Source organism: Chiloscyllium plagiosum, unplaced genomic scaffold (assembly GCF_037043375.1).
Source record: "Chiloscyllium plagiosum isolate Xiang-an unplaced genomic scaffold, Cpla_swu_hap1 HiC_scaffold_35, whole genome shotgun sequence".
Classification (NCBI taxonomy): Eukaryota; Metazoa; Chordata; class Chondrichthyes; order Orectolobiformes; family Hemiscylliidae; genus Chiloscyllium; species Chiloscyllium plagiosum.
The window spans coordinates 6,331,642-6,355,961 of record NW_028270173.1 but is presented as its reverse complement, the minus strand read 5'-3'; the positions used below and the strand labels follow the sequence as shown (position 1 = coordinate 6,355,961).

Below are 24,320 nucleotides of genomic sequence, written 5' to 3'. Positions count from 1 at the left end.
GGGTACTTAGAACAATTGACAATTCTTAAATGATTTCCATGAACCACGTTTTTAACTGCAGTTAATTAAGTTGAAATTGCATTACATAACAATGATGTGACTCTCTATTAGATGAACACATATTGCCTAGAACAATAGCCTGTGTCTCTGAATTACTCATGCAGTGACACACTACTACTGAGTTTCTCCAGCACTTATTGCTTTCATTTCAGACCTTTCAGCATCTGCAGTGTCGTGCTTTTATGGTTGGGGGAGGGGGGAGGTATAGATGAGTCCAGCAATCAAAATCTACTATGGCTGTAGATGGTGAAAACACTGTCATTGAGTAGCAAATACCCAGCTGACAGGGGCAAGATTTGTCTCTCTGTTTCAAAATGGTTGTCAGGATAGGTTAGAGAACTGGTATGGGAAGGAGTACAGTGGTAGGTGGGCAGAAGAGTTCAGTTTCTCATCCTTCATTTCCTCAATCTTTGAATTCAGACACCCACAATATACAATGTGGATGCCTCGAGCGCATTGGGTTCCTAGACACTTGAATAAATGTTTTCATCATATTCATGTTTAGTAAATTGGGTACACTGGAGTTTAGAAGAATGAAAAATGATCTTATTCAAACAGGTAAGACTCTTTGTGGACTTGACACGGTAGATGTGCAAAGATTGTTTCTCCTTGTTAGAAAGTCCCCGACCTGAGGGCATAATGTCAGATTAAGGGGCCACTCATCAGCTGGGAAAGCCATGAAGTGGAATTTCTTATCTCCAAAGGGAGTGGATCTGTGGAATTATTTTTCACAGAGGGCTATAAGGCTCATTAGTTTCATTCCAGGCTGAAATAGATTTATAATCATTGGAGAATTCAAGGGTTATGGGGAAAAGACAGGAAATGGATGGGGTTTATCAGATCAAACATGATCTCAGCGAATGATAGAGTGGACTTGCTGGGCAAAATGGCCCAATTCTGCTCTAACGTCTTATGGTCTTGCAGACCCAGAATGATTGTTGGCCTTGGTTTGTGACAGTCTGCACTTCCTGGGTCATCGCTTCAACCCAACCTCACAGAGATTCCAGAAGCAAATTTTTGCAAACCCTCAAATAAAAAGGGGGAGCAGGTCTTGTAGCATCAATGCAGAGAGAAAGAGAAAGGAAAGCAGTTAATGATTCAAGTTAGAGAACTACCTTACATCAGAATATTGCCCACAGTAAGGTAAACTCAGTCAGATTGCACAGTATGATTACCAACAGTAAAATCACAGTAGTATCCTTCACAGTAACATCTCCCACAGTAACATCCCCCACAGTGATTCCCATACGGACCTTGCATGCAGTTCTGGACTCCTTCCTATTGGAAGGATGTTGTGAAACTTGAAAGGGTTCAGAAGAGATTTACAAGGATATTGCCAGGGTTGGAGGATTTGAGCTATAGGGAGAGTTTGAATAGGCTGGGGCTGTTTTCCCTGGAGCATTGGAGGCTGAGGGGTGACCTTATAGAGGTTTATAAAATCATGAGGGACATGGATAGGGTAAATAGACAAAGTATTTACCCTGGGGTGGCGGAGTCCAGAACTACAGGGCATAGGTTTAGGGTGAGAGGGGAAGGATATAAAAGAGACCTAAAGGGCAACCTTTTCAGGCAGAGGGTGGTGTGTGTGTGTGGAATGGGCTGCCAGAGGAAGTAGTGGAGGCTGGTACAATTGCAACATTTAAAAGGCATCTGGGTTGGTATATGAATAGGAAGGGTTTGGAGGGGATACGGGCCGGGTGTTGGCAGGTGGAACTAGATTGGGTTGGGATATCTGGTCGGCATGGACGAGTTGGACCGAAGGGTCCGTCTCTGTGTTGTACATCTCTATGACTCTCCTGTATTCCTCCTTCGAGCACGATCTGACAGCTCTGCCTGGCACCATGTACCCACGGGTGGGCGGAAGCCAGCATCAAAGATGGCGGCACGGCCAATCAATTGGCATCACTTCCCAGTGCGCAGGCTTAATTACCGGAGCTACCGGTGAAGGAGAGGAAGATCTCGCGATATTCGGCGTCCTGCTCCAGCGCGCCAATTTTCAAAGGCGCTTCCTGTAAACAGAAGGAGAGAGAGAATAGACAACAGACAGCTGGTCTGCCGCGGCTGTAGTTGAACCGATCGGTCACACCGAGGAACACTGGATCGACGACAACAACAACAACAATTGCATTGATGTCTGGCGGAGAGAGACAGCGCGAGACCCTGTCCACCCTAATGGTCGAGGGTAGAGATTCGGGCCCCTGTTTTGATGACCTAACAATCGGAGCCTACACCCGGGAGCCCAGGATTTGATGACCTAACAATCGGATCTAAAACCTGGAACCCAGTATTTGGTGATTCAACAATCAGACTCTGCCCCCGGGAGCCCAGGATTTGGTGTCCTAACGATTGCAACGTATCCCGGGAGCCCAGGATTTGATGACCTAACAATCGGAACGTACCCGAGGAACCCATGATTTGGTGACTTAACAATCGGACTCTGCCCCCGGGAGTCCAGGATTTGCTGACCTAACGATTTGAACGTATCCCGGGAACCCAGGATTTGATGACCAAACAATCCGTCCTTCGCCCCCAGGAGCGCAGGTTTTGATGACCTAGCGTCCCCCAACCCCAACACCGTCCCCAGAGAGGATGCTGTCAGAGGTGCAGCCCTGTCTGCAGCTGCTCCGCATCGGCACCGCCCCGCAGCCCAGCCCGAGGCCCGGAGAGGTTCCGGCGCCGGCACCCGCCCCCGCCCGCGACCTCTACACCTTCCTGCCTGTCGGCCAGCGGTGCACCTTCCGCCTCGGCCGCCGAGCCGACCTGACCGATCTGTGCCTGAGCTCAGGGCGGGCCGAAGAGCTCATCTCCCGGGTGCACGCCGAGCTGCAGGCCGAGAGGGGGGCGGCTGGGGGCGACTGGAGAGTGCACATCGTCGACAGGAGCACGAACGGTGAGAGCTGGGGGGAAATAGTGCGAAAATATGGGGGAATGATACAGGGGGATAGAGGAATATAGGGGGAATGATACAAGCTGATGGGGGATATAGGAGTCTGTGGAGTTTAGGGGAATACGGGTGCGGTAAGGGAGATAGGATACAGGGAGATGGGGGCAAAAGATAGGGGAATAGGTGGCTAAGGGAGTAGGATGCAGGGGGGAATGGGAGGGAACAGGGGAATGGGATAGCCTTAATTGAGTTCTGATGATAGATGTGAAGCTGAAACCAGACATCTGTTTATTTCTGCGCCCACGTTGTCTGACCTGTTGAAAGTTTGTGATGCTTTCTGTCTTTTATTTCAGATTTTCAGCGTTTGTAGTATTTTGTTCTTGTCTTGGGGTTGCGGGGCAGTACGAGGTCAAAGGGTGGTTTCGAGGGCGGCAGGAGGTGTTAGTGCATGACATCAGAAATCTGAGGCCGTTTTAATATAAAATACTGTTCTCCAGAATTTCAGTCGCCTGCCAACTGTTCAAGCTCTCTGACATTGATAAACAGCTGTAGCCACGTTTCTGTTGGCGGGAGGGGAACATGAGTATCTTCCTGTTTTTAATTATTCAGGGAATATGGTGTGGCTGGTTAGGCTAGTTACCCTGGAGATGGTGTTGGTGAGCAACCCCCTTGAACCGCAGCAGTCTTGGAGCACTGTTAGGAGATAAGTTGCAGGATTTTGACTCGGCAGCTGTGCAAAAATAGCAGTTATATTACAAATCTGGCTTGGAGGGCAGTTTCTATGCATGTCCTGAACTTCTCCAGGGTTTGAAAGCGCTGTCGGAGGAACCTTGGTGGGTTACTGCAGTGCGTCTAGCTGCTGCTGCTGCTGCTGTGCTTCGGTGGTAGAAGGGCTGAAGGTTGAAGGTGGTAGATGGTACCCCAGTCAATCGGATTACTTGGTACAGGATTGGAGTCTATATTGGGTGGTGTTGGTTTCAAAAATGGTTAAGAGAGCTAATTGTCCTGATGCCGTCATATATACCTGTGACAGATGGCTCATTAGAAGGAGACACGATGCTGCTTAATGTGAGATCAGACCTGCAATTTCCTCCTTTTAACCACCACGGTATTGTGACCTCGGTGCAGTTCTGAACGAAGGCAGATGCTGTCTGGCCACATGGGAGGGAGAACTAGAGGGAGAGAGGTTACATCTGTGACCCGCCTGTTCGCCCTTTCCTGATTTGGTATTAGTGGATGCCGACAAGGTTGGGTGGAGAAACAAACCTTTATTTTCAAATGTTACTTCTCACTCCTTCAAAAAGGACACAAGGGACAACTTTTTTTTAAACAGAGTGGTTCGTGCGTGGAATGAACTGCCAGAGAAAGTGGTGGAGGCGGGTATAGTTGCAACGATTTGAAAGACATTTGGAGCAAAGAGACCTAAGAGGCAACTTTTTCACGCAGAGGGTGGTATGTGTATGGAATGAGCTGCCAGAGGAAGTGGTGGAGGCTGGTACAATGGCAACATTTAAAAGGCATCTAAATGGGTCTATGGATAGGAAGGGATTTTCCTGCTCCTCCGATGCTGCCCGACCTGCTGTGCTTTTCCAGCACCACTCTAATCTAGACTCCGGTTTCCAGCATCTGCAGTCCTCACTTTTGCCTATGGATAGGAAGGGTTTGGAGGGATATGGGCCTGGTGCTGGCAGGTGGGACTAGATTGGGTTGGGATATCTGGTCTGCACGGACAAGTTGGACCCAAGGGTCTGCTTCTGTGCTGTACATCTCTATGACTCTAAGTAGATGAACAGGAAAGGTTTGGATTGAATCTGGGCCAGGAGCAGGCAGGTGGGAACGTGGTCGGCGTGGGCTGGGGTTGCACCGAAGGGTCTGCGTGACTGTAAAAAGACAATGATGTGGAGTGCCGGTGTTGGACTGGAGTGGACCAAGTTAAAAATCAACTAGGCAAAAGTGAGGACTGCAGATGCTGGAAACCAGAGTTTAGGTCAGAGTGGTGCTGGAAAAGCACAGCAGGTCAGACAGCATCCAGGAGCATGAAAATTGACATTTCGGGCAAAAGCCCTTCATCAGGAATAGAGGCAGGAAGTCTCCAGAGTGGAGAGATGAATGAGCAGGGGAGAAGGTAGCAAAGAGGTGAATGGGGGTGGAGTTGATAGGTCAGAGGGGAGGGTGGGGGAAGGTAGCAAAGAGTAGTCTGTTTCAGTACATGGTAAAAACGAGGACTGCAGATGCTGGAAACCAGAGTTTAGACCAAAGGGATGCTGGCAAAGCACAGCAGGTCAGGCAGCATCCGAGGAGCAGGAAAATCGACGTTTCGGGCAAAAGCCCTTCATCAGGAATAGAGGCAGGGGTTTCCAGCTTCAGCGGTCCTCGTTTTTACCTAGTTGATTTTAACCTTACTGCGAATCCTCTTGCAAGGATGCCTGCCTTGAAGAAGCTCTCCTCCTCTCTCTCCAAGAATCTGTGAGTCTCACCACCCTGCAGGCTCCCTGCCTCTGCTCCTGATGAAGGGCTTTTGCCCGAAACGTCAATTTTCCTGCTCCTTGGATGCTGCCTGACCTGCTGTTTCAGTACATGGTTGAAGAGCTTCAGGACAGAGGAGATGACCTGGCGGTGGGGTGGGGGGGTGCAGTGTGAGAGAGAGAGAGACTCAGAGATTCTTGTGGAGGAGAACTTCTTCAAAGTAGGCATCCTTGCAAGAGGTTTCGCAGTAAGGTTAAAATCAATAGGGAAAAATCACACAGCTAGGAGAAAGTGAGGACTGCAGATGCTGGAGATCAGAGCTGAAAATGTGTTGCTGGAAAAGCGCAGCAGGTCAGGCAGCATCCAAGGAGCAGGAGAAGAAGGGCTCATGCCTGAAACGTTGATTCTCCTGCTCCTTGGATGCTGCCCGACCTGCTGCGCTTTTCCAGCAACACATTTTCAGCAAAAATCACCCAACACCAGGTTATAGTCCAACGGGTTCATTTGGAAGCACTGTCCAAGCTTTCGGAGCGCCGCCCCCTTCATCGGGTGAAGTCTGAAAGCTCGCACTCGCAAATATGACCTGGCGTTGGGGTGGTTTTGTCTTTAAACTGTCAGCAGAAGAGGCAGGCGGAATGACTGACGCTGGCGGCTGTGTCTTTGCAGGTACGTTTGTGAATGACATTCGGATCCGCAGGGGCGAGAGGACGGAGCTCTCCGACGGAGACACGGTCACCTTCGGCCACCCAGACGCGGTGAACATCCCGGAGGGCTCGCTGGCCGCCCAGCAGGACTCCGAGTTTTATTTCCTCTTCCAGAGGGTGACGGTGCGCCCGGCGGACTTCCACGCCATCACCAGCCCGGCGGCAGCGGCGGCAGCAGCGGGCAGCGGCAGCGGCGCCTTCCGGCCGGTGTGCTGCTCGGGCCGGCGCCTGTCCCCGCAGCGCGCCCCCCGGGCCCGGATCCGGAGCTTCGCGCGGGGAACGCCGCCGCCTGCACCTGCGCCCGCGCCCCGGGCGACGCTGATCCTCGACTCGATCGGCAGCATCAGCAAGCTGAGGTCGCAGCTGCTACTGCAACTGCAGCCGCCGGGCACGGCCGGCCTCGGGCACGGGCTCGGCCACGGGCACGGCCAAGGCGGCGACACCAAGCGGCTGCTGCGCGCCCTCCGCCGCCACCTCGCCCCGGACTCCCGGCCCCCCGGGCCCGGCCCCGGCCCCGGGCACCCTCCGCCCCCGCAGAAGGCGCCCGCCAAGCACCGGCGGAAGGCCGTGCACACCGTGCTCCCGGACCTGGAGGAGGAGATCCAGCGGTTCGCCGTCGAGGTCCAGCACAGCGCCCCGGGCCGGCGCCACTGCAAGTCCGAGTCGGGCGTGGACCCCGACCTGTACCGGCAGCTGACTCTCGGGGTGCGGGCGCTGTCGCCGGAACGCAGGCCTCCCCCCGGGGAACTGGAGCAGGGTGGGCTTGTGCCCCGAGATTCAACAGGGAACGCGCTCATCACCCCGTCTGGGTAAGTACCGCGTGTGTGTGTCCCCCTCACCAGTGTGGGTGTGGGTGTGTGTCCCCCTCACCACTGTGTGTGTGTGTCCCTCACCACTGTGTGTGTGTGTCCCTCACCACTGTGTGTGTGTGTCCCTCACCACTGTGTGTGTGGTTGTGTGTGTCCCTCACCACTGTGTGTGTGGTTGTGTGTGTCCCTCACCACTGTGTGGGTGCGTGTGTGTCCCTCACCACTGTGTGTGTGGGTGCGTGTGTGTCCCTCACCACTGTGTGTGTGGGTGCGTGTGTGTCCCTCACCACTGTGTGTGTGGGTGTGTGTGTGTGTGATGTGGCCAGGGTTGGAGGATTTGAACTACAGGGAGAGGCTGAACAGGCTGGGGCTGTTTTCTCTGGAGCGTCAGAGGCTGAGGGGTGACCTTATAGAGGTTTACAAACTTATGAGGGGCATGGATAGGATAAATAGGGAAAGTCTTTTCCCTGGGGTCGGGGAATCCAGTCTAGAGGGCATAGGTTTAGGGTGAGAGGGGAAAGAGACCTAAGGGGCAACTTTTTCACACAGAGGTTGGTACGTGTATGGAATGAGCTGCCAGAGGAAGTGGTGGAGGCTGGTATAATTGCAACATTTAAGAGGCATTTGGATGGGTATATGAATAGGAAGGGTTTAGAGGGATATGGGCCGGGTGCTGGCAGGTGGGACTAGATTGGGTTGGGATATATGGACGGGTTGGACCGAAGGGTCTGTTTCCGTGCTGCACATATCTATGACTCTATAACTGAGGACTACAGATGCTGGAGATCAGAGTCAAAACATGTGGTGCTGGAAAACCCGCAGCAGGTCAGGCAGCATCCCAAGAGCAGGAGAGTCTGTCTCCAGCATAAGCTCTTCATCAGGAATGTGACTGATTTTTATTTTACCCCCCCCCCCCCACACTACTGCCTAACTGCGGTAGTGCTTATTTATTCCCCAGCACCCATGTTGTGTATGTGCAGGTGTGAGACACAGTGCATGGATCTTTATTCAATTTCCACCTCCAGGGAGAACAGAAACACCCAAGTGGCCACTGACAAGGACTGCCCTTCTCATCAAGCAATGTAGGTAAAAACAATGACTGCAGATGCTGGAAACCAGAGTCTAGATTAGAATGGTGCTGGACAAGCACAGCAGTTCAGGCAGCATCCGAGGAGCAGCTCATGAAGGAATGTGACTGATAAAGGGCTTATGCTGGAAAGGTCAACCCCTGCTTCTCGGCTGCTGCCTGACCGGCTGTGCTTTTCCAGCACCACACTTTTTCCCACTCATCATTCAACCTCTCAGCCTTCAAAGCTCCCTCATTCTGCATCTTCTCCCTTTAAGGTGAAGATGAGGGAAACTTCGTCTGTCCGCCCCAGAACATCACTTCCACAGAGAGCAGTGGAGTCTGGGACATGCTCAAGCCTGAGATTCGGGCATTTTTGGAATGCTGGATGCTGGAAAACAGAAATAGCTGGAAAAGCTCATCAGGTCTGGCGGCATCTGTGTAGAGAAATCAGAGTTTAACAGTTTAAAGGTCCCATAGCCCTTCCTCAGAACTGTTCTAAAACATTAATTCTAGTTTCTCTCCACAGCTGCTGCCAGAGCTGCTCGTTTTCTGGATATTTCTGTTTCAGTTTCTGCTTTCCAGCATCCACAGTCCTTGTGGTTTTATTGATGACTGTTTGTTTGATGTCCAAGGGGGTCCAGTTGGGGGGGTGGAGGCAAGCAGGAAAGTGAAGTCTATCCTGTTCTGCTATTCAGTCCAGTCTGGCTGAATGGCCTCCTCCTGCTAACTTGCATGACTCTCAGGTGGAAGATGAGCAGGGGTGTGGGTGGGACATTAGAAAATCTGATATTATACCAGAACAGTATCAATTAGGTATGTCCCTGTCAGGCAAGGAGGAAGTGATAATGTAAGGGAACCGTGGTTTACTAAAGAAATCGTATCTCTTGTCAAGCGGAAGTGGGAGGCTTATGTGACATTGAGGCGAGATGGTTCAGATGATGCAGATGGAGAGTTACAGATTAGCTTGGAAGGATTTAAAGAGAGAGTTAAGAAGAGCAAGAACGGGACATGAGCAGTCTTTAGCAGGTAGAATAAAGGAGACCCTATAGCTTTCTATTGGTATGTGAGGAATAAAAGGATGATCACGGTAGGAATAGGGCCAGTCAAAGACAGAAGTGGGAAGTTGTGTGTGGACCCTGTGGAGATCAGAGAGGTGCTAAATGAATATTTCTCATCTATTTTCACTCAGGGAAAGAAGAATATTGTAGAGGAGAAGGCTGAGCTACAGGCTAGTCGACTTGAAAGGTTTGAGGTTAGCAAGGAGGAGGTATTATCAATTCTAGAAGGTGTGAAAGTAGATAAGTCCCCTGGGCCGGATGGGATTTGTCTGAGAATTCTCTGGGATGCCAGGAAGGAGATGGCTGAGCCTTTGCCTTTGATCGTTGAGTCGTCATTGTCTACAGGTTTAGTACTAGAGAACTGGAGGGTTGCAAATGTTGTGCCCTTGTTCAAAAAGAGCAGTAGAGATGACCCAGGTAATTATCGACCAGTGAGCCTTACATTTGTTGTAGGAAAAGTTTTGGAAAGGATCAAAAGAGGTAGGATTTATAATCATCGAGCAAGCAACAGTTTAATTGGAAATAGTCAACATGGTTTCGTCAAGGGCAGGTTGTGTCTCACAAACCTCATTGAGTTTTTTTGAGAAGGTGATCAAGCATGTGAATGAGGGTAGGGCAGTTGATGTGGTGTACATGGACTTCAGCAAAGCCTTTGATAAGGTTCCACATGGTAGGCAACAGGAGAAAATGCAGGGGCATGGAATTGAGGGTGATTTAGCAATTTGAATTAGAAACTGGCTTTCTGGAAGAAGGCAACGAGTTGTCGTTGAAGGAAAATATTCAGCCTGGGGTCCGGTTACTAGTGGTGTTCCACAAGGATCTGTTTTGGGACCATTGCTGTTTGTCATTTTTATAAACGACTTGGACACAGGCATAAGTGGATAGGTTAGTAAGTTTGCAGATGATACTAAAGTTGGTGGAGTAGTGGACAGCGTGGAAGAATGTTACAGGTTGCAGGGGGACTTGGATAAACTGCAAAATTTGGCTGAGAGGTAGCAAATGGAGTTCGATGCAGCTAATTGTGAGGTGATTCACTGGGAAGAATAATAGGAAGGCAGAATCTGGGTCAATGGAAAGATTCTTGGTAGTGTGGATGTGCAGAGGGATCTTGGTGTCTATGTACCTAGATCCCTGAAAGTTGCCACTCAGGTTGATAGTGCTGTTTAGAAGGCATGCAGTGTGTTAGGTTTTATTGGTAGAGGGATTGAGTTCCAAAGCTGTGATGTCATGCTGCAACTATACAAAAAGCTGGTGCGGCCACACTTGGAATATTGTGTACAGTTCTGGTCGCCCCATTACAAGAAGGATGTGGAAGCATTGGAAAAGGTGCAGAGGAGATTTCACAGGATGTTGCCTGGTCTGAAGCGAAGGTCTTATGAGGAAAGGCTCAGGGACTTGGATCTGTTCTCATTGGAGAGAAGAAGGCTAAGAGGGGATTTGGATAGATTAGATTCCCTACAGTGCGGAAACAGGCCCTTCGGCCCAACCAGTCCACACCGTCCTTCCGAAGAGTAACCCACCCTGACCCATTTCCCTCTGACTAGTGCACCTAACACTATGTGCAATTTAGCATGGCCAATTCAACTAACCTACACATCTTTAGACTGTGGGAGGAAACCGGAGGAAACCCATGCAGACACGAGGAGAATGTGCAAACTCCACACAGACAGTCGCATGAGGCTGGCATTGAACCTGGGGCTGTGGTGCTGTGAGGCAGCAGTGCTAACCACTGAGCCACCGTGCCGCCCCTCAAGTGATAGAGACCTACAAGATGATCAGAGGATTAGGTAGGGTGGACAGTGAGAGTCTTTTTCCTGGGATGGTGACATCTGCTTGTACAAGGGATCATTGCTGCAAATTGAGGAGTGATAGATGTCAGAGGCAGTTTCTTTACTCAGACTGTTGTAAGGGCGTGGAATGCCCTGCCTGCCAATTAACTCAGCCACACTAGGGGCATTTAAACAGTATTTGGATAAGCATATGGATGATGGTGGGATAGTGTAGCGTGATGGGCTTAGATTAGTTCACAGGTCAGTGCAACATCGAGGGCCAAAGAGCCTGCTCTGCACTGTATTGTTCTATGTTGTATGTTCCAGATTGGGCTGAATGTCCTTTTCCAGTGCCATATCATCTAATGGGGTTGGATAAATAATTTATTAATCGTGTACAGGAATGTCCAGGTACCTCAGTTTCAGGTTATTGCAACGTGCCACCAGCTATTTAGATTTAATAAACAGCCACACTGAATGCTCACGCTAAGGGTTTGTACTGCACAGTGATCTGGCTGTGGTTAGAGTTTGTGTGGGTTTGGCCACTTTGTTGTGGAAAGCCTCAAAGCTTTGGGAGAGACCAGAGATGAGAAACGGTAACTAAGGCAGAGTCTGAGAGTCTTACAGCACAGAAACAGACCCTTCAGTCCAACCTGTCCATGCTAACCAGGATTCCCAAATTAAACTCGTCCCTATTGCCTGCGATTGGTCCATATCGCTCCAAACCTTTCCTATTCCTGTATCTTGTCCAAATCAGAAGCAATGATTTTAGCAAAAGTTTTTGTTTTAAGAAGATTAGTCAACAAAAGGGCGGAGAATTGTCTTTACTGAGAGTATTGCATCAGGGAATACTATCCCACAGAAAAGAATCTGAAATAGGAGAGCATTACCGCTAATGCACCAGCAGTCAGTAAGCAGCCGACAGTGTTCCCTAGGGAAGGAGTAGCTGACACTGTTCCCTAGGGAAGGAGCAGGGCAGTGCGGTTAGCTTAGAATTACTTAAACAAAGAGTCCCCACAGTGGTCTGTGACGGGCAAGGGGCTGTGCTGCATAACTGAGGTCAAATTAAACCAGAGTTCAAATAGACTTTGGACTGTAGAGTGGTTACCACACTAAAGGAGGCCATTTGGCCCATTGAACCTTTGCCAGCTGTCTGCAAGAGAAACTTAACTCGTGCAGCTCCCTGCCCTGACCCTGTAACACTGGAATATTGTTCCCCCTTCAACTGCTTATGCACTTACACATCTGAAAGTCACACCCATAGAGTCATAGAGCACAGAAACAGACCCTTTGGTCCAACTATTCCCTGCCAAACATAATCCCTAAACTAAACTAGTCCCACCTGCCTGCTCCTGACCCATATCCTTCCAAAACTTTCCTGTTCATTTACTTATTCAAATGTCTTAAACATTGTAATTTTTCCCACATCCATCACTTTCTCAGGAAGTTCATTCCACACGCGAACCACCCTCTGTGCAAAAAAAAAAAATGTTGCCCCTCAAGTCTTTTTTAAATCTCTCTCCTCTCACCTTAACTGTACCCCCTCGTCTTGAAATTCCCCTCCGAAGGAAAATGTGACTATGTTTAACTCTATCTGTACCTTTCTTTATTTTATTAAGTTAAAAAGCACACCACACCAGGTTATAGTCCAACAGGTTTATTTGGAAGCACTAGCTTTCGGAGCGCCGTTCCTTCATCAGGTGGTTGTGGAGTATAAGATCGTAGGACACAGAACTTACAGCAAAAGTTTACAGTGTGATGTAACTGAAATTAAATATTTGGAAAAAAAACCTGGATTGTTTGTTAAGTCTCTCATCTTTTAAAATGACCTTGTTGGTTTCAGTTCTTTCTTATGAAAATCCCAGAGCTTTCTTAAAGTTACATTCTCAAGTGAACTTTAACAATTGGTGTCATGTCGGCCCAGATAATGCAATGAAGTTGTGAGGTGCCCTGTGTGAGACTGTCTGTGCCTCAATGTTCAGACTGATTCTGTTTCTAAAAAGGGCTTTACAGAATCTTACATGGATTCATGCAGTTTTGAGCAAAATAAAATTTAATTCTGCAAGAACAAATTCACCTCACAAGCTTTTACGTGTGTGTGTGTGTGTGCAGTTCTGTATGAGTGTCTGTGAGAGAGTGTATGTAAGTGTAAAGGGGTATAAGTTTGAGAGGGTGAGTGTGGGAGTGTATGAGACAGGATCTGTGTGTGTGTGTGTCTCTCTGTCTGTCTGTGTAGTGCAGTGGGATCACCTGTAGTGTGACAGGAACCCAAGGTCCCTGGTTTAATGCCATCCCCATGGGTGCCCATTCTGAAAGATGAGAGACTTAACAAACAATCCAGGTTTTTTTTTCAAATATTTAATTTCAGTTACATCACACTGTAAACTTTTGCTGTAAGTTCTGTGTCCTACGATCTTGTACTCCACGACCACCTGATGAAGGAGCAGCGCTCCGAAAGCTAGTGCTTTCAAATTTAAAAAAAAAGTCCCAGCCTACCCAGCCTTTCTTTACAACTCAAAACCTTCCATACCTGGTAACATCCTGGTAAATCGTTTCTAAACCCTCTCCAGCTTCATAACATCCTTCCTATAACTGGGACACCAGAACTGGGCGCGGTAGTCCAGCTTGAAGCTGCCTTTCCCACATCTTTCGGACATTGTTCCAGATCCTAACCACCCGTTCATGGGGATAGCAGACTGTAATTGTTGCTGCATCTCAATGTCCATTTACTGTGTCATGGCTCTAACCTATAAATCCCCGTCCAAGCACCATATCTCTCTAGTGGTCGAAATATGCTGCTGTTCCTTCAGTGATTATCCTGGGACTCCCCGTCTGACAGCATTGTACTGACATTGAATGGACTGCAGCTGCTCAAGAACGTTGTTCCCCAGCATGTTCTCCGGGGCAACTGGGGATGAGGGAATAAACGAGGGGGCAGAGCTCGCTACTCCTGAATGGATAGAGGAAACTAAATCATCTTTCTAAATGTCCTGTGCACTCTCTCTCCAGTGCCTCTAGCACTACTGACAATGTGCTGACTGGGACAATGGGTAGTGCGGTCTGAGCGACGTTAGATGCAAGTTTGGCAGAAAGTCTGAGTATTTTGCAGCTAGTGAGGTACTTTTGAAATGGAATGAGTGTTCCAGTGAAAACTCAGCAGGTAACTGCACACTGCAAGCTTCCCCAACAAAAACATCGTATTGACAATGGACTTTTTAAAAATATTGCCGATTGAGAGATAACGACTGGCTATACACCAAGAGCAACCTCTGTGTTTGTCTTTGAAATAGCGGCAGGGTTTTCACCAACTGTCTGCGAGGGCTTCACTGTAACATTGCACCTGAACTGGACTTCCCCAGCACCGCACTGAGGTGGGAGCCCTGCTGGTTTTGTGCTTATCATCCCGCATTGGACTTGAACCTGAGATCCCGTGAGCCTGCAGGGAGGGTGCGACCGTGCCTGACTCAGTAAGGAAGACTCTAAAGGCTTGCTCGCTGAGCTGGAAGGTAGCCAGCAAACCTACATCTGGAACCTCAACCCGAGCTACAAACCTTCTCAAAACTTGCTAGGAAGACTCTGTCACCAGGAGCGGCACTATGGCTCAGTGGTTAGCACTGCTGCCTCACAGCACCAGGGATCCAGGTTCAATTCCAACCTCGGGTGACTCTCTTTATGGAGTTTGCACATTGTCTGTATGGGTTTCCTCCAGGTGCTCCGGTTTCCTCCCACAATCCAAAGATGTGCAGGTTAGGTGAATTGGCCGTGCTAAATTGCACATTGTGTTCAGGGATGTGTAGGTCAGGGGTAAATGTAGAGCAATGAGGTGAGGGAATGGTTCTGGGTGGTTTACTGTTCAGAGGGTCAGTGTGGACTTGTTGGGCTAAATGGCCTGTTTTCACATTGCAGGGAATGTAATCAAATCTAATGATCTTGTTTCAAATGATCTCGTACCAACTGCTGTTTTTGAGAGAATCACAAATATCTGCCATACTTTCTATGTCAAAGTATGTCACCTCATTTCACTGCAACACTCCCTGTTGAATTCTTTTGCCTGAGAGTTTAGTGGAAATAGTTGGGTGGATAGTTTCTCCGAACCCCATTATCTGGAAAGCTTTGATTGGGTCCCTCCGTTCACCTTCTAAAGTCCAGGGTGTGGAAGACTGATTTGTAGACACTCCCTTTGTAGTTTAGCCCTTTGAGCCTGGTTGTCAGTTTCGGTTTTTAATAACTGCACCTTTTTGACATTTTTGATTCTGTGGTGCCTTTTTCTTCAGTTCAGTCTTTGCACCGTATGATTTGCACTTGTTTGGTTTAACACGGCTGCCGTTCGAGCACTCCCAGGGATCACTGGGACCCTGACCCTTCCCCTCCCCGGGATCGCTGGTACCCTGACCCTTCCCCTCCCCGGGATCACTGGGACCCTGACCCTGACCCTCTCCGGGATCACTGGGACCCTGACCCTGACCCTGACCCTCTCCGGGATCACTGGGACCCTGACCCTTCCCCTCCCCGGGATCACTGGGATCCTGACCCTGACCCTGACCCACACCCTGACCCTCCCCAGGATCACTGGGACCCTGACCCTGACCCTCCCCGGGATCACTGGGACCCTGACCCTTCCCCTCCCCGGGATCACTGGGATCCTGACCCTGACCCACACCCTGACCCTCCCCAGGATCACTGGGACCCTAACCCTTCCCCTCCCCGGGATCACTGGGATCCTGACCCTGACCCTGACCCACACCCTGACCCTCCCCAGGATCACTGGGACCCTGACCCTGACCCTCCCCGGGATCACTGGGACCCTGACCCTAACCCTTCCCCTCCCCGGGATCACTGGGACCCTGACCCTGACCCTCCCCAGGATCACTGGGACCCTGACCCTGACCCTGACCCACACCCTGACCCTCCCCAGGATCACTGGGACCCTGACCCTGACCCTCCCCGGGATCACTGGGACCCTGACCCTTCCCCTTCCCCTCCCCGGGATCACTGGGACCCTGACCCTAACCCTTCCCCTCCCCGGGATCACTGGGACCCTGACCCTGACCCTTCCCCTCCCCGGGATCACTGGGACCATGACCATAACCTCTCCCCTCTACTGCTTTAGTGTGGTAGTTCTGTTCTCCTGCAATCCCGTGTTATAAGAAAAATCACATAATAGCAGCACTATTTAAATGAATGGAGACCAGAATCTCGTCATAACCGACACATGTTTTAAAATATTGCCCTTTAGAAACACTGTCCCAATTCATCCATCATATTACAGCGAATTTGCATCAATGAAACACACATTATTATAGACAAACAAACTCAGAGTGTGGTGCTGGAAAAGCTCAGCAGGTCAGGCAGCATCCGAGGAGCTGGAGAATCGACGTTTCGGACAAAAGCCCTTCATCGGGAAGGGATCATCGCCCGAAATGTCGATTCTCGTGCTCCTCGGATGCTGCCTGACCTGATGAGCTTTTCCAGCACCACACTCTGAGTCTGCTCTCCAGCATCTGCAGTCCTCACTTTCTCCTGAAGGACATATTACGGCGTCCTGTCTGCAGGAGGTGGAAAGCCCACCCGGGAAATATTGTCACCGGTTCTGGCAGTGTCCTGCCAAGATTTGGGAACGGGGTGGGGGGGGAACATGGGCAGCCCATCGACTGACCACCGCGTCTGTTTCTCTCAACTTCCAGAAAGAAGAGAGGCCGGCCACGGAAGCATCCTCTGGGCAGCATCCCGCTAGCTTCGAAGGTCATGTGCAAGGTCTTCACTCACACGCTGTACACAGCAGAGCAGTGTGCCGCTGGACGGTGCCAGCTACCACAGGAGGACACGGTGGAGTGGGTGCAGTGTGATGACTGCGATGCCTGGTACCATGTGGCTTGTGTCGGCTGTAACTACACGGCCATGAAAGAGGCTTCGGCTGAATTTCACTGCGGCTGCACATAACACTCACTGAGGGCAGAGTCTAAGGACACGTCGGTCAGTGACTCTGTTCCCAGTCCTCCTGAGTTCTCCTTTAATGCTCCGTGACCGTCAGTGAAAATGTCTCCAAATCTCTCTTGTGCCCACCGGCCTTTTTGCATCTGGGAAGTCTGCTTGAAAGTCAGGGTGTTTCGAACCAGGATTTTCAACGGCTTCTATTCTCTGGGAGTTTTATTGGTAGTTAAAGTATTGCCTATATTATGTTATTTTCGCTAGAAAGGGGTGCTGTTAATTCTGAGATTCTGCAATGGGTCACGTCTGGTGCAAGTCCCATATTGATAGCTATAGACAGTAGCGTGGATGGTCAGACTTGGTCAAGTGTCTGAACATCTGATTTCTTCCTTGGCACAGGTTTGGGGGGGAGAGGAGGAGGAGGAGTGCTGGATCAGTGCACTCTTCTTGTTGTAATAAGCTATTTCAGTATCAAAGCACATAAGTTTGTCATAAATGTTTGGAATATTTAGCGGATGAATTTTAAAGGAAATCTTGCTGCGTGATTGGGATCAGGGTCCCAAGAGCAAGGCCAATTCTTGATGTCTTCATTGGCAAACACGTCACAGGGAACTGAATCGTTGCGATATCAAATGCCAGGGATGCAATCTGACAACGTTGCTATTTGCAAGATCTGTAACAATAATGACACAGTATATTTAATTCAACATAGTTTACCGGCAAGGGAGAATATCCATCAAGAATCCTGTTCTTGAACAATGTCCAGTGACCTTGTGTTGGACTGTGCTCTGTGTGTCTTTGAGGGCTCCAGCTCTCTATTCTTTGTGGCTAAGTGGGATGTTAGGATTGTGGTGTAGGATGCTAACTGGTCCATTGTGCTTGCACCCCTTCCATTACCTGCTGCTAACGTTCCCCACCTCCGAACCCAGCTGTTGCCTGGGCCCAATGCAAATGATACCTTGGAGGGTCTTTCAGGATTGGTCTCGAATGAGCCCCCTACCAGCTAAGAATGTGCTCCTTGACCACGTGCAGCCAGGCGATTGGCTCAGGATGTCAGGGAGCTGGGCATGTTTCCCATTAACTGGCATTTTAAATGTTGAGAATGAATGGCCAGCCCTCCAAATCTTTGTGTCAATTCAGCAGACTCCAATGGCTTTGTCTGCGGACTTGGCTCCCAAATCAGGAAGAATTGTTGTACTCCCACAGCGTCCTTTTCAAACTGCTCCAAGAATATTTTTGCCTCACAGCCAATGAATCACTTTTGTAAGGTAATCACTCTGTATTTGTTGTGAGCCGGTACAGTTTTGTTTACGGGAGACTTTGGCTGTGCTCCAGACTGGGTTCACGAGATGGCAGGGCTGATGTATGAGGAGCGACTGGATCGGTTAGGACTGTATTCACTGGGATTTAGAAGAATGAGGAGGGATCTCGGAAAGCTCTGACAGGGTAAACACAGGAAGGGCTTTCCTGTCGACTGGGGTCTTCTAACATCACGAGGTCACAAAGAGACAGGCGAGCCTATGGAATTCTCCGCCAGAAAAAGCAATAGGGGCCAAAACATTGAGCGTTTTCAAGAAGACGTTAGACTAGGACTCAAGGAATCAAAGCATGTTAGGAGAAAGCAGGGAAAGGGCTTCTGAATTGGATGTCCAGCAGTGATTATATTGAATGGTAGAACAGGCTCAAAGGGCCAAATGGCCTACTTCTCCTATTTGCTGTGTTTACTGTTCTAGACATTGTACACTGGAACAGCCTCTGCCACGTCCGATTGTAGACAGCCCCTGTGGTCGGCACGTGGCAAGATTCTTCACTTGTGGTTCCCTGGGAATCTGTATTTCCCACGGGGGAGAATGCTGGAAACAGCAATTATAGTTGTTACCCAAAATCCGATATCAAACAAATGCTCGTTCAACGATAAATGGTGCATTAACTCACATTCCTGGTGATATTGCTGCCTTGCACAGATGGTTTCCAATGGGAAATAATTTGTGAGTCCCTGGTGCTGCCCAGGAGCTTCAGGATCACAGTGCAATCATTTTAAATCATATTTGATCATGTTTCTGTTTGCCTTCTAACAGAGAATTGAGGTAAGGTCTTTTGACCGGAGCCCCAAGCATCCATAACGTTGTCATACGAGATGAATTCCTCCCCTAACACGACCATGAACATTTTTCTTTTAGATTTTAAGACAATATGGCTGCTGGGGGTGAGTGAGCTTGACCACATGATGGGTCTGAAATAGAACAGAGTCCAGCGTCTTCGTTTCGATTGTCGTGTGTTCCCTTCCAGCATCTCGTGCTCCTTTCTTCGGTTTTTATGGTGTATATCCGAAACACAAACCCAAAGTGGCCTGCAGGTCGGGCCTGGTGTGGAGTCTTGGTGAAGGGTCACAGCCCTGAAACATCAATACTGGCTCCTTTCTCAACAGATCCTGCCCAATCAGAGGGGGGGGGGGGGGGGTGTTGGTCACCTGACTTCAACTATCCCCTTATTGTTCAAACTCCTTGTGTCTGAAGGTTTAATGTGGGTGGGGAGGAGGCTGGCAGTTTTGTTTTGAAATCCCGGAAAGCTGGAGTGATGATGGAAAGTATTTATGGTTAACAATTAGCCTCTCAAAGCTGGGTGTTTGTTTCAAGAACATGTCTGTACTGAGCCACCTGAGTGACAGTAGCCATTTGGAACAGAGAACATGAAATGATCATTCCACACTGGATGAGAAAGTTTTAAAAGCGTTTATAAATGGATATAAAAGAGTAGGAGGGAGTTATTCTAAACTGGTTATACTGTGGCTTCTTTTGACCATTGCTGGCTGTAGGGCTGCAGCAGTTCAGTGGGTGGGGGAGTATAGCTGGAACTTTCTGCTATGTGGGGGGAGGAGAGATCCAAAGGTGGAAGCTTTTGATCACCTCCCTGGCCTGTTTCCCACAAAAATCAAAGGGGCTCATCATAGTCCAGCGGTCAATGCCCAGGCAGTGCTGAGTCACTTTATCAATAACAAAAACAGAAGTTGCTGGCAGACTTACTTTATCTTGGGCTAAAGAGGGAAATGAAGCACAGTTGCACCTGAGGAAGGGAATTCCATCCACTCTCAGAGCAACGTCAATGTTCCGAGGAGGTTTCCTAATGAACCTAGTCAGGACTGTGTAAAACAAGCAAGAAATGTTCTCCAGAGAAGGTCACAGAGCGCCGTTATCAAAGGTTTTGGAAATTATGAGGGTGTTTTAATGGGATAGATGGGACAAACTTCCTTCAGACTATTGGGGGAAAAAAATTTAAATTTATTCAATAATGCACTTCAAGGCCTCTGACGGTGTTAGAGTGCCCTCCAGCTGTCAAAGGCTTCGTAACGCAGGCCAGCAGAGGTGACTGATTTAAGGTGATTGCTGAAGGGGGAAAGTTGGAGAAGATTTAACAGCTTAACAGTTTCAAAGGGGGAGTTGGTTAAATACTTGATTTTTAACGAGTGGAGAAATTACAGGGTAATGAGGGTGGGAAATTACAGGGTAATGGGGAATGGAAGGGCTAGCTGAATTGCTCTTTCAAAGGGCTAGCACAGGCACCATGGGCTAAATAGTCTCTTCCTGCCAATGTTTACTTAGTTCTCTCCTAATATAATTTTCCTTAAATTAGCAAAGTTCAGATATATTTCCTTATTTTATATTCATTTTGTACATGCCAAGCACTTATTTGTGGATCTTGCTGAATTATTTATTTTTAAAAAGGGTATGTTGTTTCTTCCCTCTGTTTTTTATTTGACCGTTTTCTACACTGATCAGTTTTGAGGACAATTCGAGTTTTCAGTGAGCAGTGTTTATTGGGGAGGGGGGTTGTTATGTTGCAATATGGTGGAGCCCGTGCCCCACTGTGTCTCACTGCTCTCCTCCACAAGGTGGAGCCCATGCCCCACTGTGTCTCACTAGTAAAGGGCAGCAATTTGCTTTTGAGGAAATGTTGAATTAGCAACTTTTTTAAAAATGGCATTTCCATAATCAGGGCGGAGTCGAATATGTTTCTGATCTTCTAAACTGAGTTCTTGCTGATTTTAAAATGGCTTATTAGGAGAAAGTGAGGACTGCAGATGCTGGACAGTCAGAGTCGAAAAGTGTGATGATGGAAAAGCACAATAGGTCAGGCAGCATGTGACAATCAGGAGAGTTGACGTTTTGATGAAGGGCTTATGCCCGAAACGTCAACTCTCCTGCTCCTTGGATGCTGCCTGACCTGCTGTGCTTTTCCAGCGCCACACTTTTCGACTGGTAAAGCTTATTATGTGATTTGCACAGGGACCTACCAAGCATTGAGCTGACTGCTTTGCCTCCATCAAGCAATATGTGTTAATTTTTTAAAAAAATGATTGAAGATGTTGTAATGAGGGTAGGAAATGACTGTGTAGTGAAATGCGGCCTGCTGATTGACATCTGGGCGATAGTGTGAGCTGTTTAACTGAGCAAAGGTTATTCTCAGGCAGAAATTTAAAAAGGGCTAGAGAAACTCAGCTGGCCTGTCAGCACCTGCAGACAGGGAGGATCAGAGTCTAATCGTCTGCCAGTTAATACTTGCTTCCTCTTTACTTCTGCTGCCACACCTGTGGAGTTTTAATGACCCCTTCCCCCTGGAAATGGTCCGATTGGAACACTGGCTTTCATTCTCTCTGCTCATCTCAACCTGGGTATTGGTTTTATATTCATTCACGGGATGAGGGCGTCGCTAGCTAGGCTGGCATTTATTGCCCAGAGGGCAACCACGTGTAGGCCGGGCCAAGTGATATTGGCAGATTTTCTTCCCGAAAGGGCGTTGGTGAACCAGATAGAGTTTTCCAACAATTGATCATCATTTAGACTCTGAATTCCACACTTTTATTGAATTCAAATTCCATCATGTGCCACATCGGGATTTGAGTCAGTGTTCCCAGAACGTTGTTATCTGGCTCTCTCTGGGTTAACAGTCGAGCGATAGTACCAGAAAGCCATTGCCTCCCTTTTTAAAGGGGTGAAGTGTGATCCCAGGCAGAGACAGTGGGGACAAGAGATATCTCTGTGAGTAAAGCCAAGTGGCTGTGAGTCTGGGTGAGTGATGGTTCACTATACACAGTACAGGTGTGTCCGGAAAGGTGCTAAATCCTATCTTTTCCTTTTCCTTCCCATAACTGCATAGCGGAGTGGTTTTGAGTGAGGGAAGGGTTGTGGTCAGATCACTATAGAATGGAACCTGGCAACAGGACCCAGTGGGTCCGATAAGTAGAATCTTCATTCCCAGGCATTTTAATGATTAAAAACTTTGATTCAGGCTTTGGGAATGGATGATTGAGTGGGTAATTGTTTGGTACAGAATCGAGTATTGGAGGAGGGGGTGGAGAAAGAACATTTTCTGGAAGCATTTCGTCTTTCACTGATCAGGGCAGTTTGTAAGAATACCAATTCAAGAAGAAAGCCAGCATTTCTACTATCTGAGAGTGCTGATTGGTCGCCGAGTGGATCCTGATACCATGGAGAATGCACCAGTTAATCTTGATTGGCAGTTAATTGCCAGGCATCTTTTTGATTTCAGTAAATCAAAGTGAGCTGGGTCCTCTGCAGCGTCTGACCCGTGCTTTTTGGGAATTATGTTTTTACTGGGTTTTTTTCAAATCAAATAATTTGTGAGCCTTAGAGGCGAAAAGAAAATCCTTTGGAGTATGAGTGCCTTGTTTCTGATTTATTACTTTATCCAATTTTCCAAGGGGTCATTGTGCGTGGACACAAGATCACATGGCTGTAACCAACCAAAACACAACTACGTATATTGGTCAAGCTGTGGGCAGCGTATGCTAGTTATCGGAGGGTGTGATTGTTAAACATTAAATTTATAAATGGCCCTGGATTCTACTTTATCAGAATCAATCTGGTTGTGAACTCTACTGTTAATGAATTTTGCTGTGATCACTGTAACTGCTTCCTTCTCAGAAACATGGTAATTTTCTTGCTGTGTCACTGCCCATTTTCAATAAACAATACTGCCCACGCTGTTTCTCTCTTACACTGTGTCCATATTCCCACTCTGTTTGAAGATGCAGTCAGTGCCTGTAGCACAGTCTCCCAGCAACGATGCACTGTTGGAGATGAGTGAGTGGACACCTTCAAGAACATCTAGCAGCTGCCTTTGAAGAGTCAGAGAGCTTACAGCCATGGAGATGTACAGCATGGAAACAGACCCTGCAATCTAACTAGTCCATGCTGACCAGCTATGCTAAATTAATCTAGTCCCATTTGCCAGCATTTAGACCATATCCCTCTAAACCCTTCCTATTCATACACCCAGCCAGATACCTTCCAAATGTTGTAATTGTACCAGCCTCCATCACTTCCTCTGGCAGCTCATTCCATACACGCACCACCATCTAAGTGAAAAAGTTGAACCCTTGGGTCCCTTTTAACTTTTTTCCCTACACCTTTGCCCTCTAGTTCTGGACTTCCCCCCAACTCGGGGAAAAGACCTTGCATCTTTACCCCCATCCATCCCCCTCATGATTTTATAAACCTCTATAAGGTCACCCCTCAGCCTCCGACGCTCCAAGGAAAACAGCACCAACCTATTCAACCTGTTCCTGTAGCTCAAATCCTCCAGCCCTGACAACATCTTTGTAAATCTTTTCTGAACCATTTCAAGTTTCACAACATCTTTCTGATAGGAGGGAGACCAGAATTGCACACAATATTCAAAAAGTGGCCTAACCAATGTCCTATACAGCAGCAACATAACCTCCCAACTCTTGTATTCAATGCTCTGACAAATAATGGAAAATGTACCAAACACCTTGATCACTATTCTATCTACCTGCAATTCTACTTTCAAGGAGCTATGAACCAGAACTCTAAGGCCTCTTTGGGAAAGCTTAAGAGAGAGAATTCTCCAGGTGGAGGCTGGAGAGCTAAAGACATGAGTCATACAGTACAGAAACACATCCTTTGGCCCAACCAGTCCATGCTATGTTCCCAAGCTAAACGAGCCCTACCTGCCTGCGCTTGGTCCATATCCCTCCAGACAGTTCCTATCCATGTACTTACCCAAATGTCTTTTACATGTTGCAACTGTACCCACATCCTTCACTTCCTCTGGACGTTCATTCTGCATACAGGTCATTCTGCTATAATACACATTTCGTCAGCATGAATTGGCTTTAATGTGATTGACTGTTAATTGTTGGATGCAAACTTTCCTTACCTGTATTAGCAAGAACGCGATTCCCTAATGTAGGTGCCACACTATACTTGCCGTGTGTGATACTCCGTACATTCCCTTGGGAAATTCTAATCCAAACTGGAACTGCTGCATTCCTGCACTCTCCTTCACCTTACAACATAATCTTACATGAACATCCACAGGAAGTGATGGATGTGGGTACAATTGCAACATTTAAAAGACATTTGGATAAATACATGAATTGGAAATGTTTGGAGGGGTATGGGCCAAGCGCAGGCAGGTGGGACGAGTTTTGTTTCGAAATGGGGCAGCACAGTAGCTCAGTGGTTAGCATGCTGCCTCACAGCGCCAGGACCTTGATTTGATTCCAGCAGGTTAGGTAAATTGGCCGTGC

General features: G+C 48.3%; 1 protein-coding gene across 1 annotated transcript; it reads left to right on the top strand.

The window, feature by feature from the left end:
* The first annotated feature begins 2,165 nt into the window (after window positions 1-2,165).
* Window positions 2,166-22,749, top strand: tcf19l (transcription factor 19 (SC1), like). Its single transcript, XM_043678320.2, has 3 exons — window positions 2,166-2,950; window positions 6,077-6,923; window positions 16,504-22,749. The coding sequence occupies exons 1-3, from the start codon at window positions 2,650-2,652 to the stop codon at window positions 16,757-16,759; spliced, it is 1,404 nt and encodes a 467-aa protein (XP_043534255.2). The 5' UTR covers window positions 2,166-2,649; the 3' UTR covers window positions 16,760-22,749.
* Window positions 22,750-24,320: the final 1,571 nt, after the last annotated feature.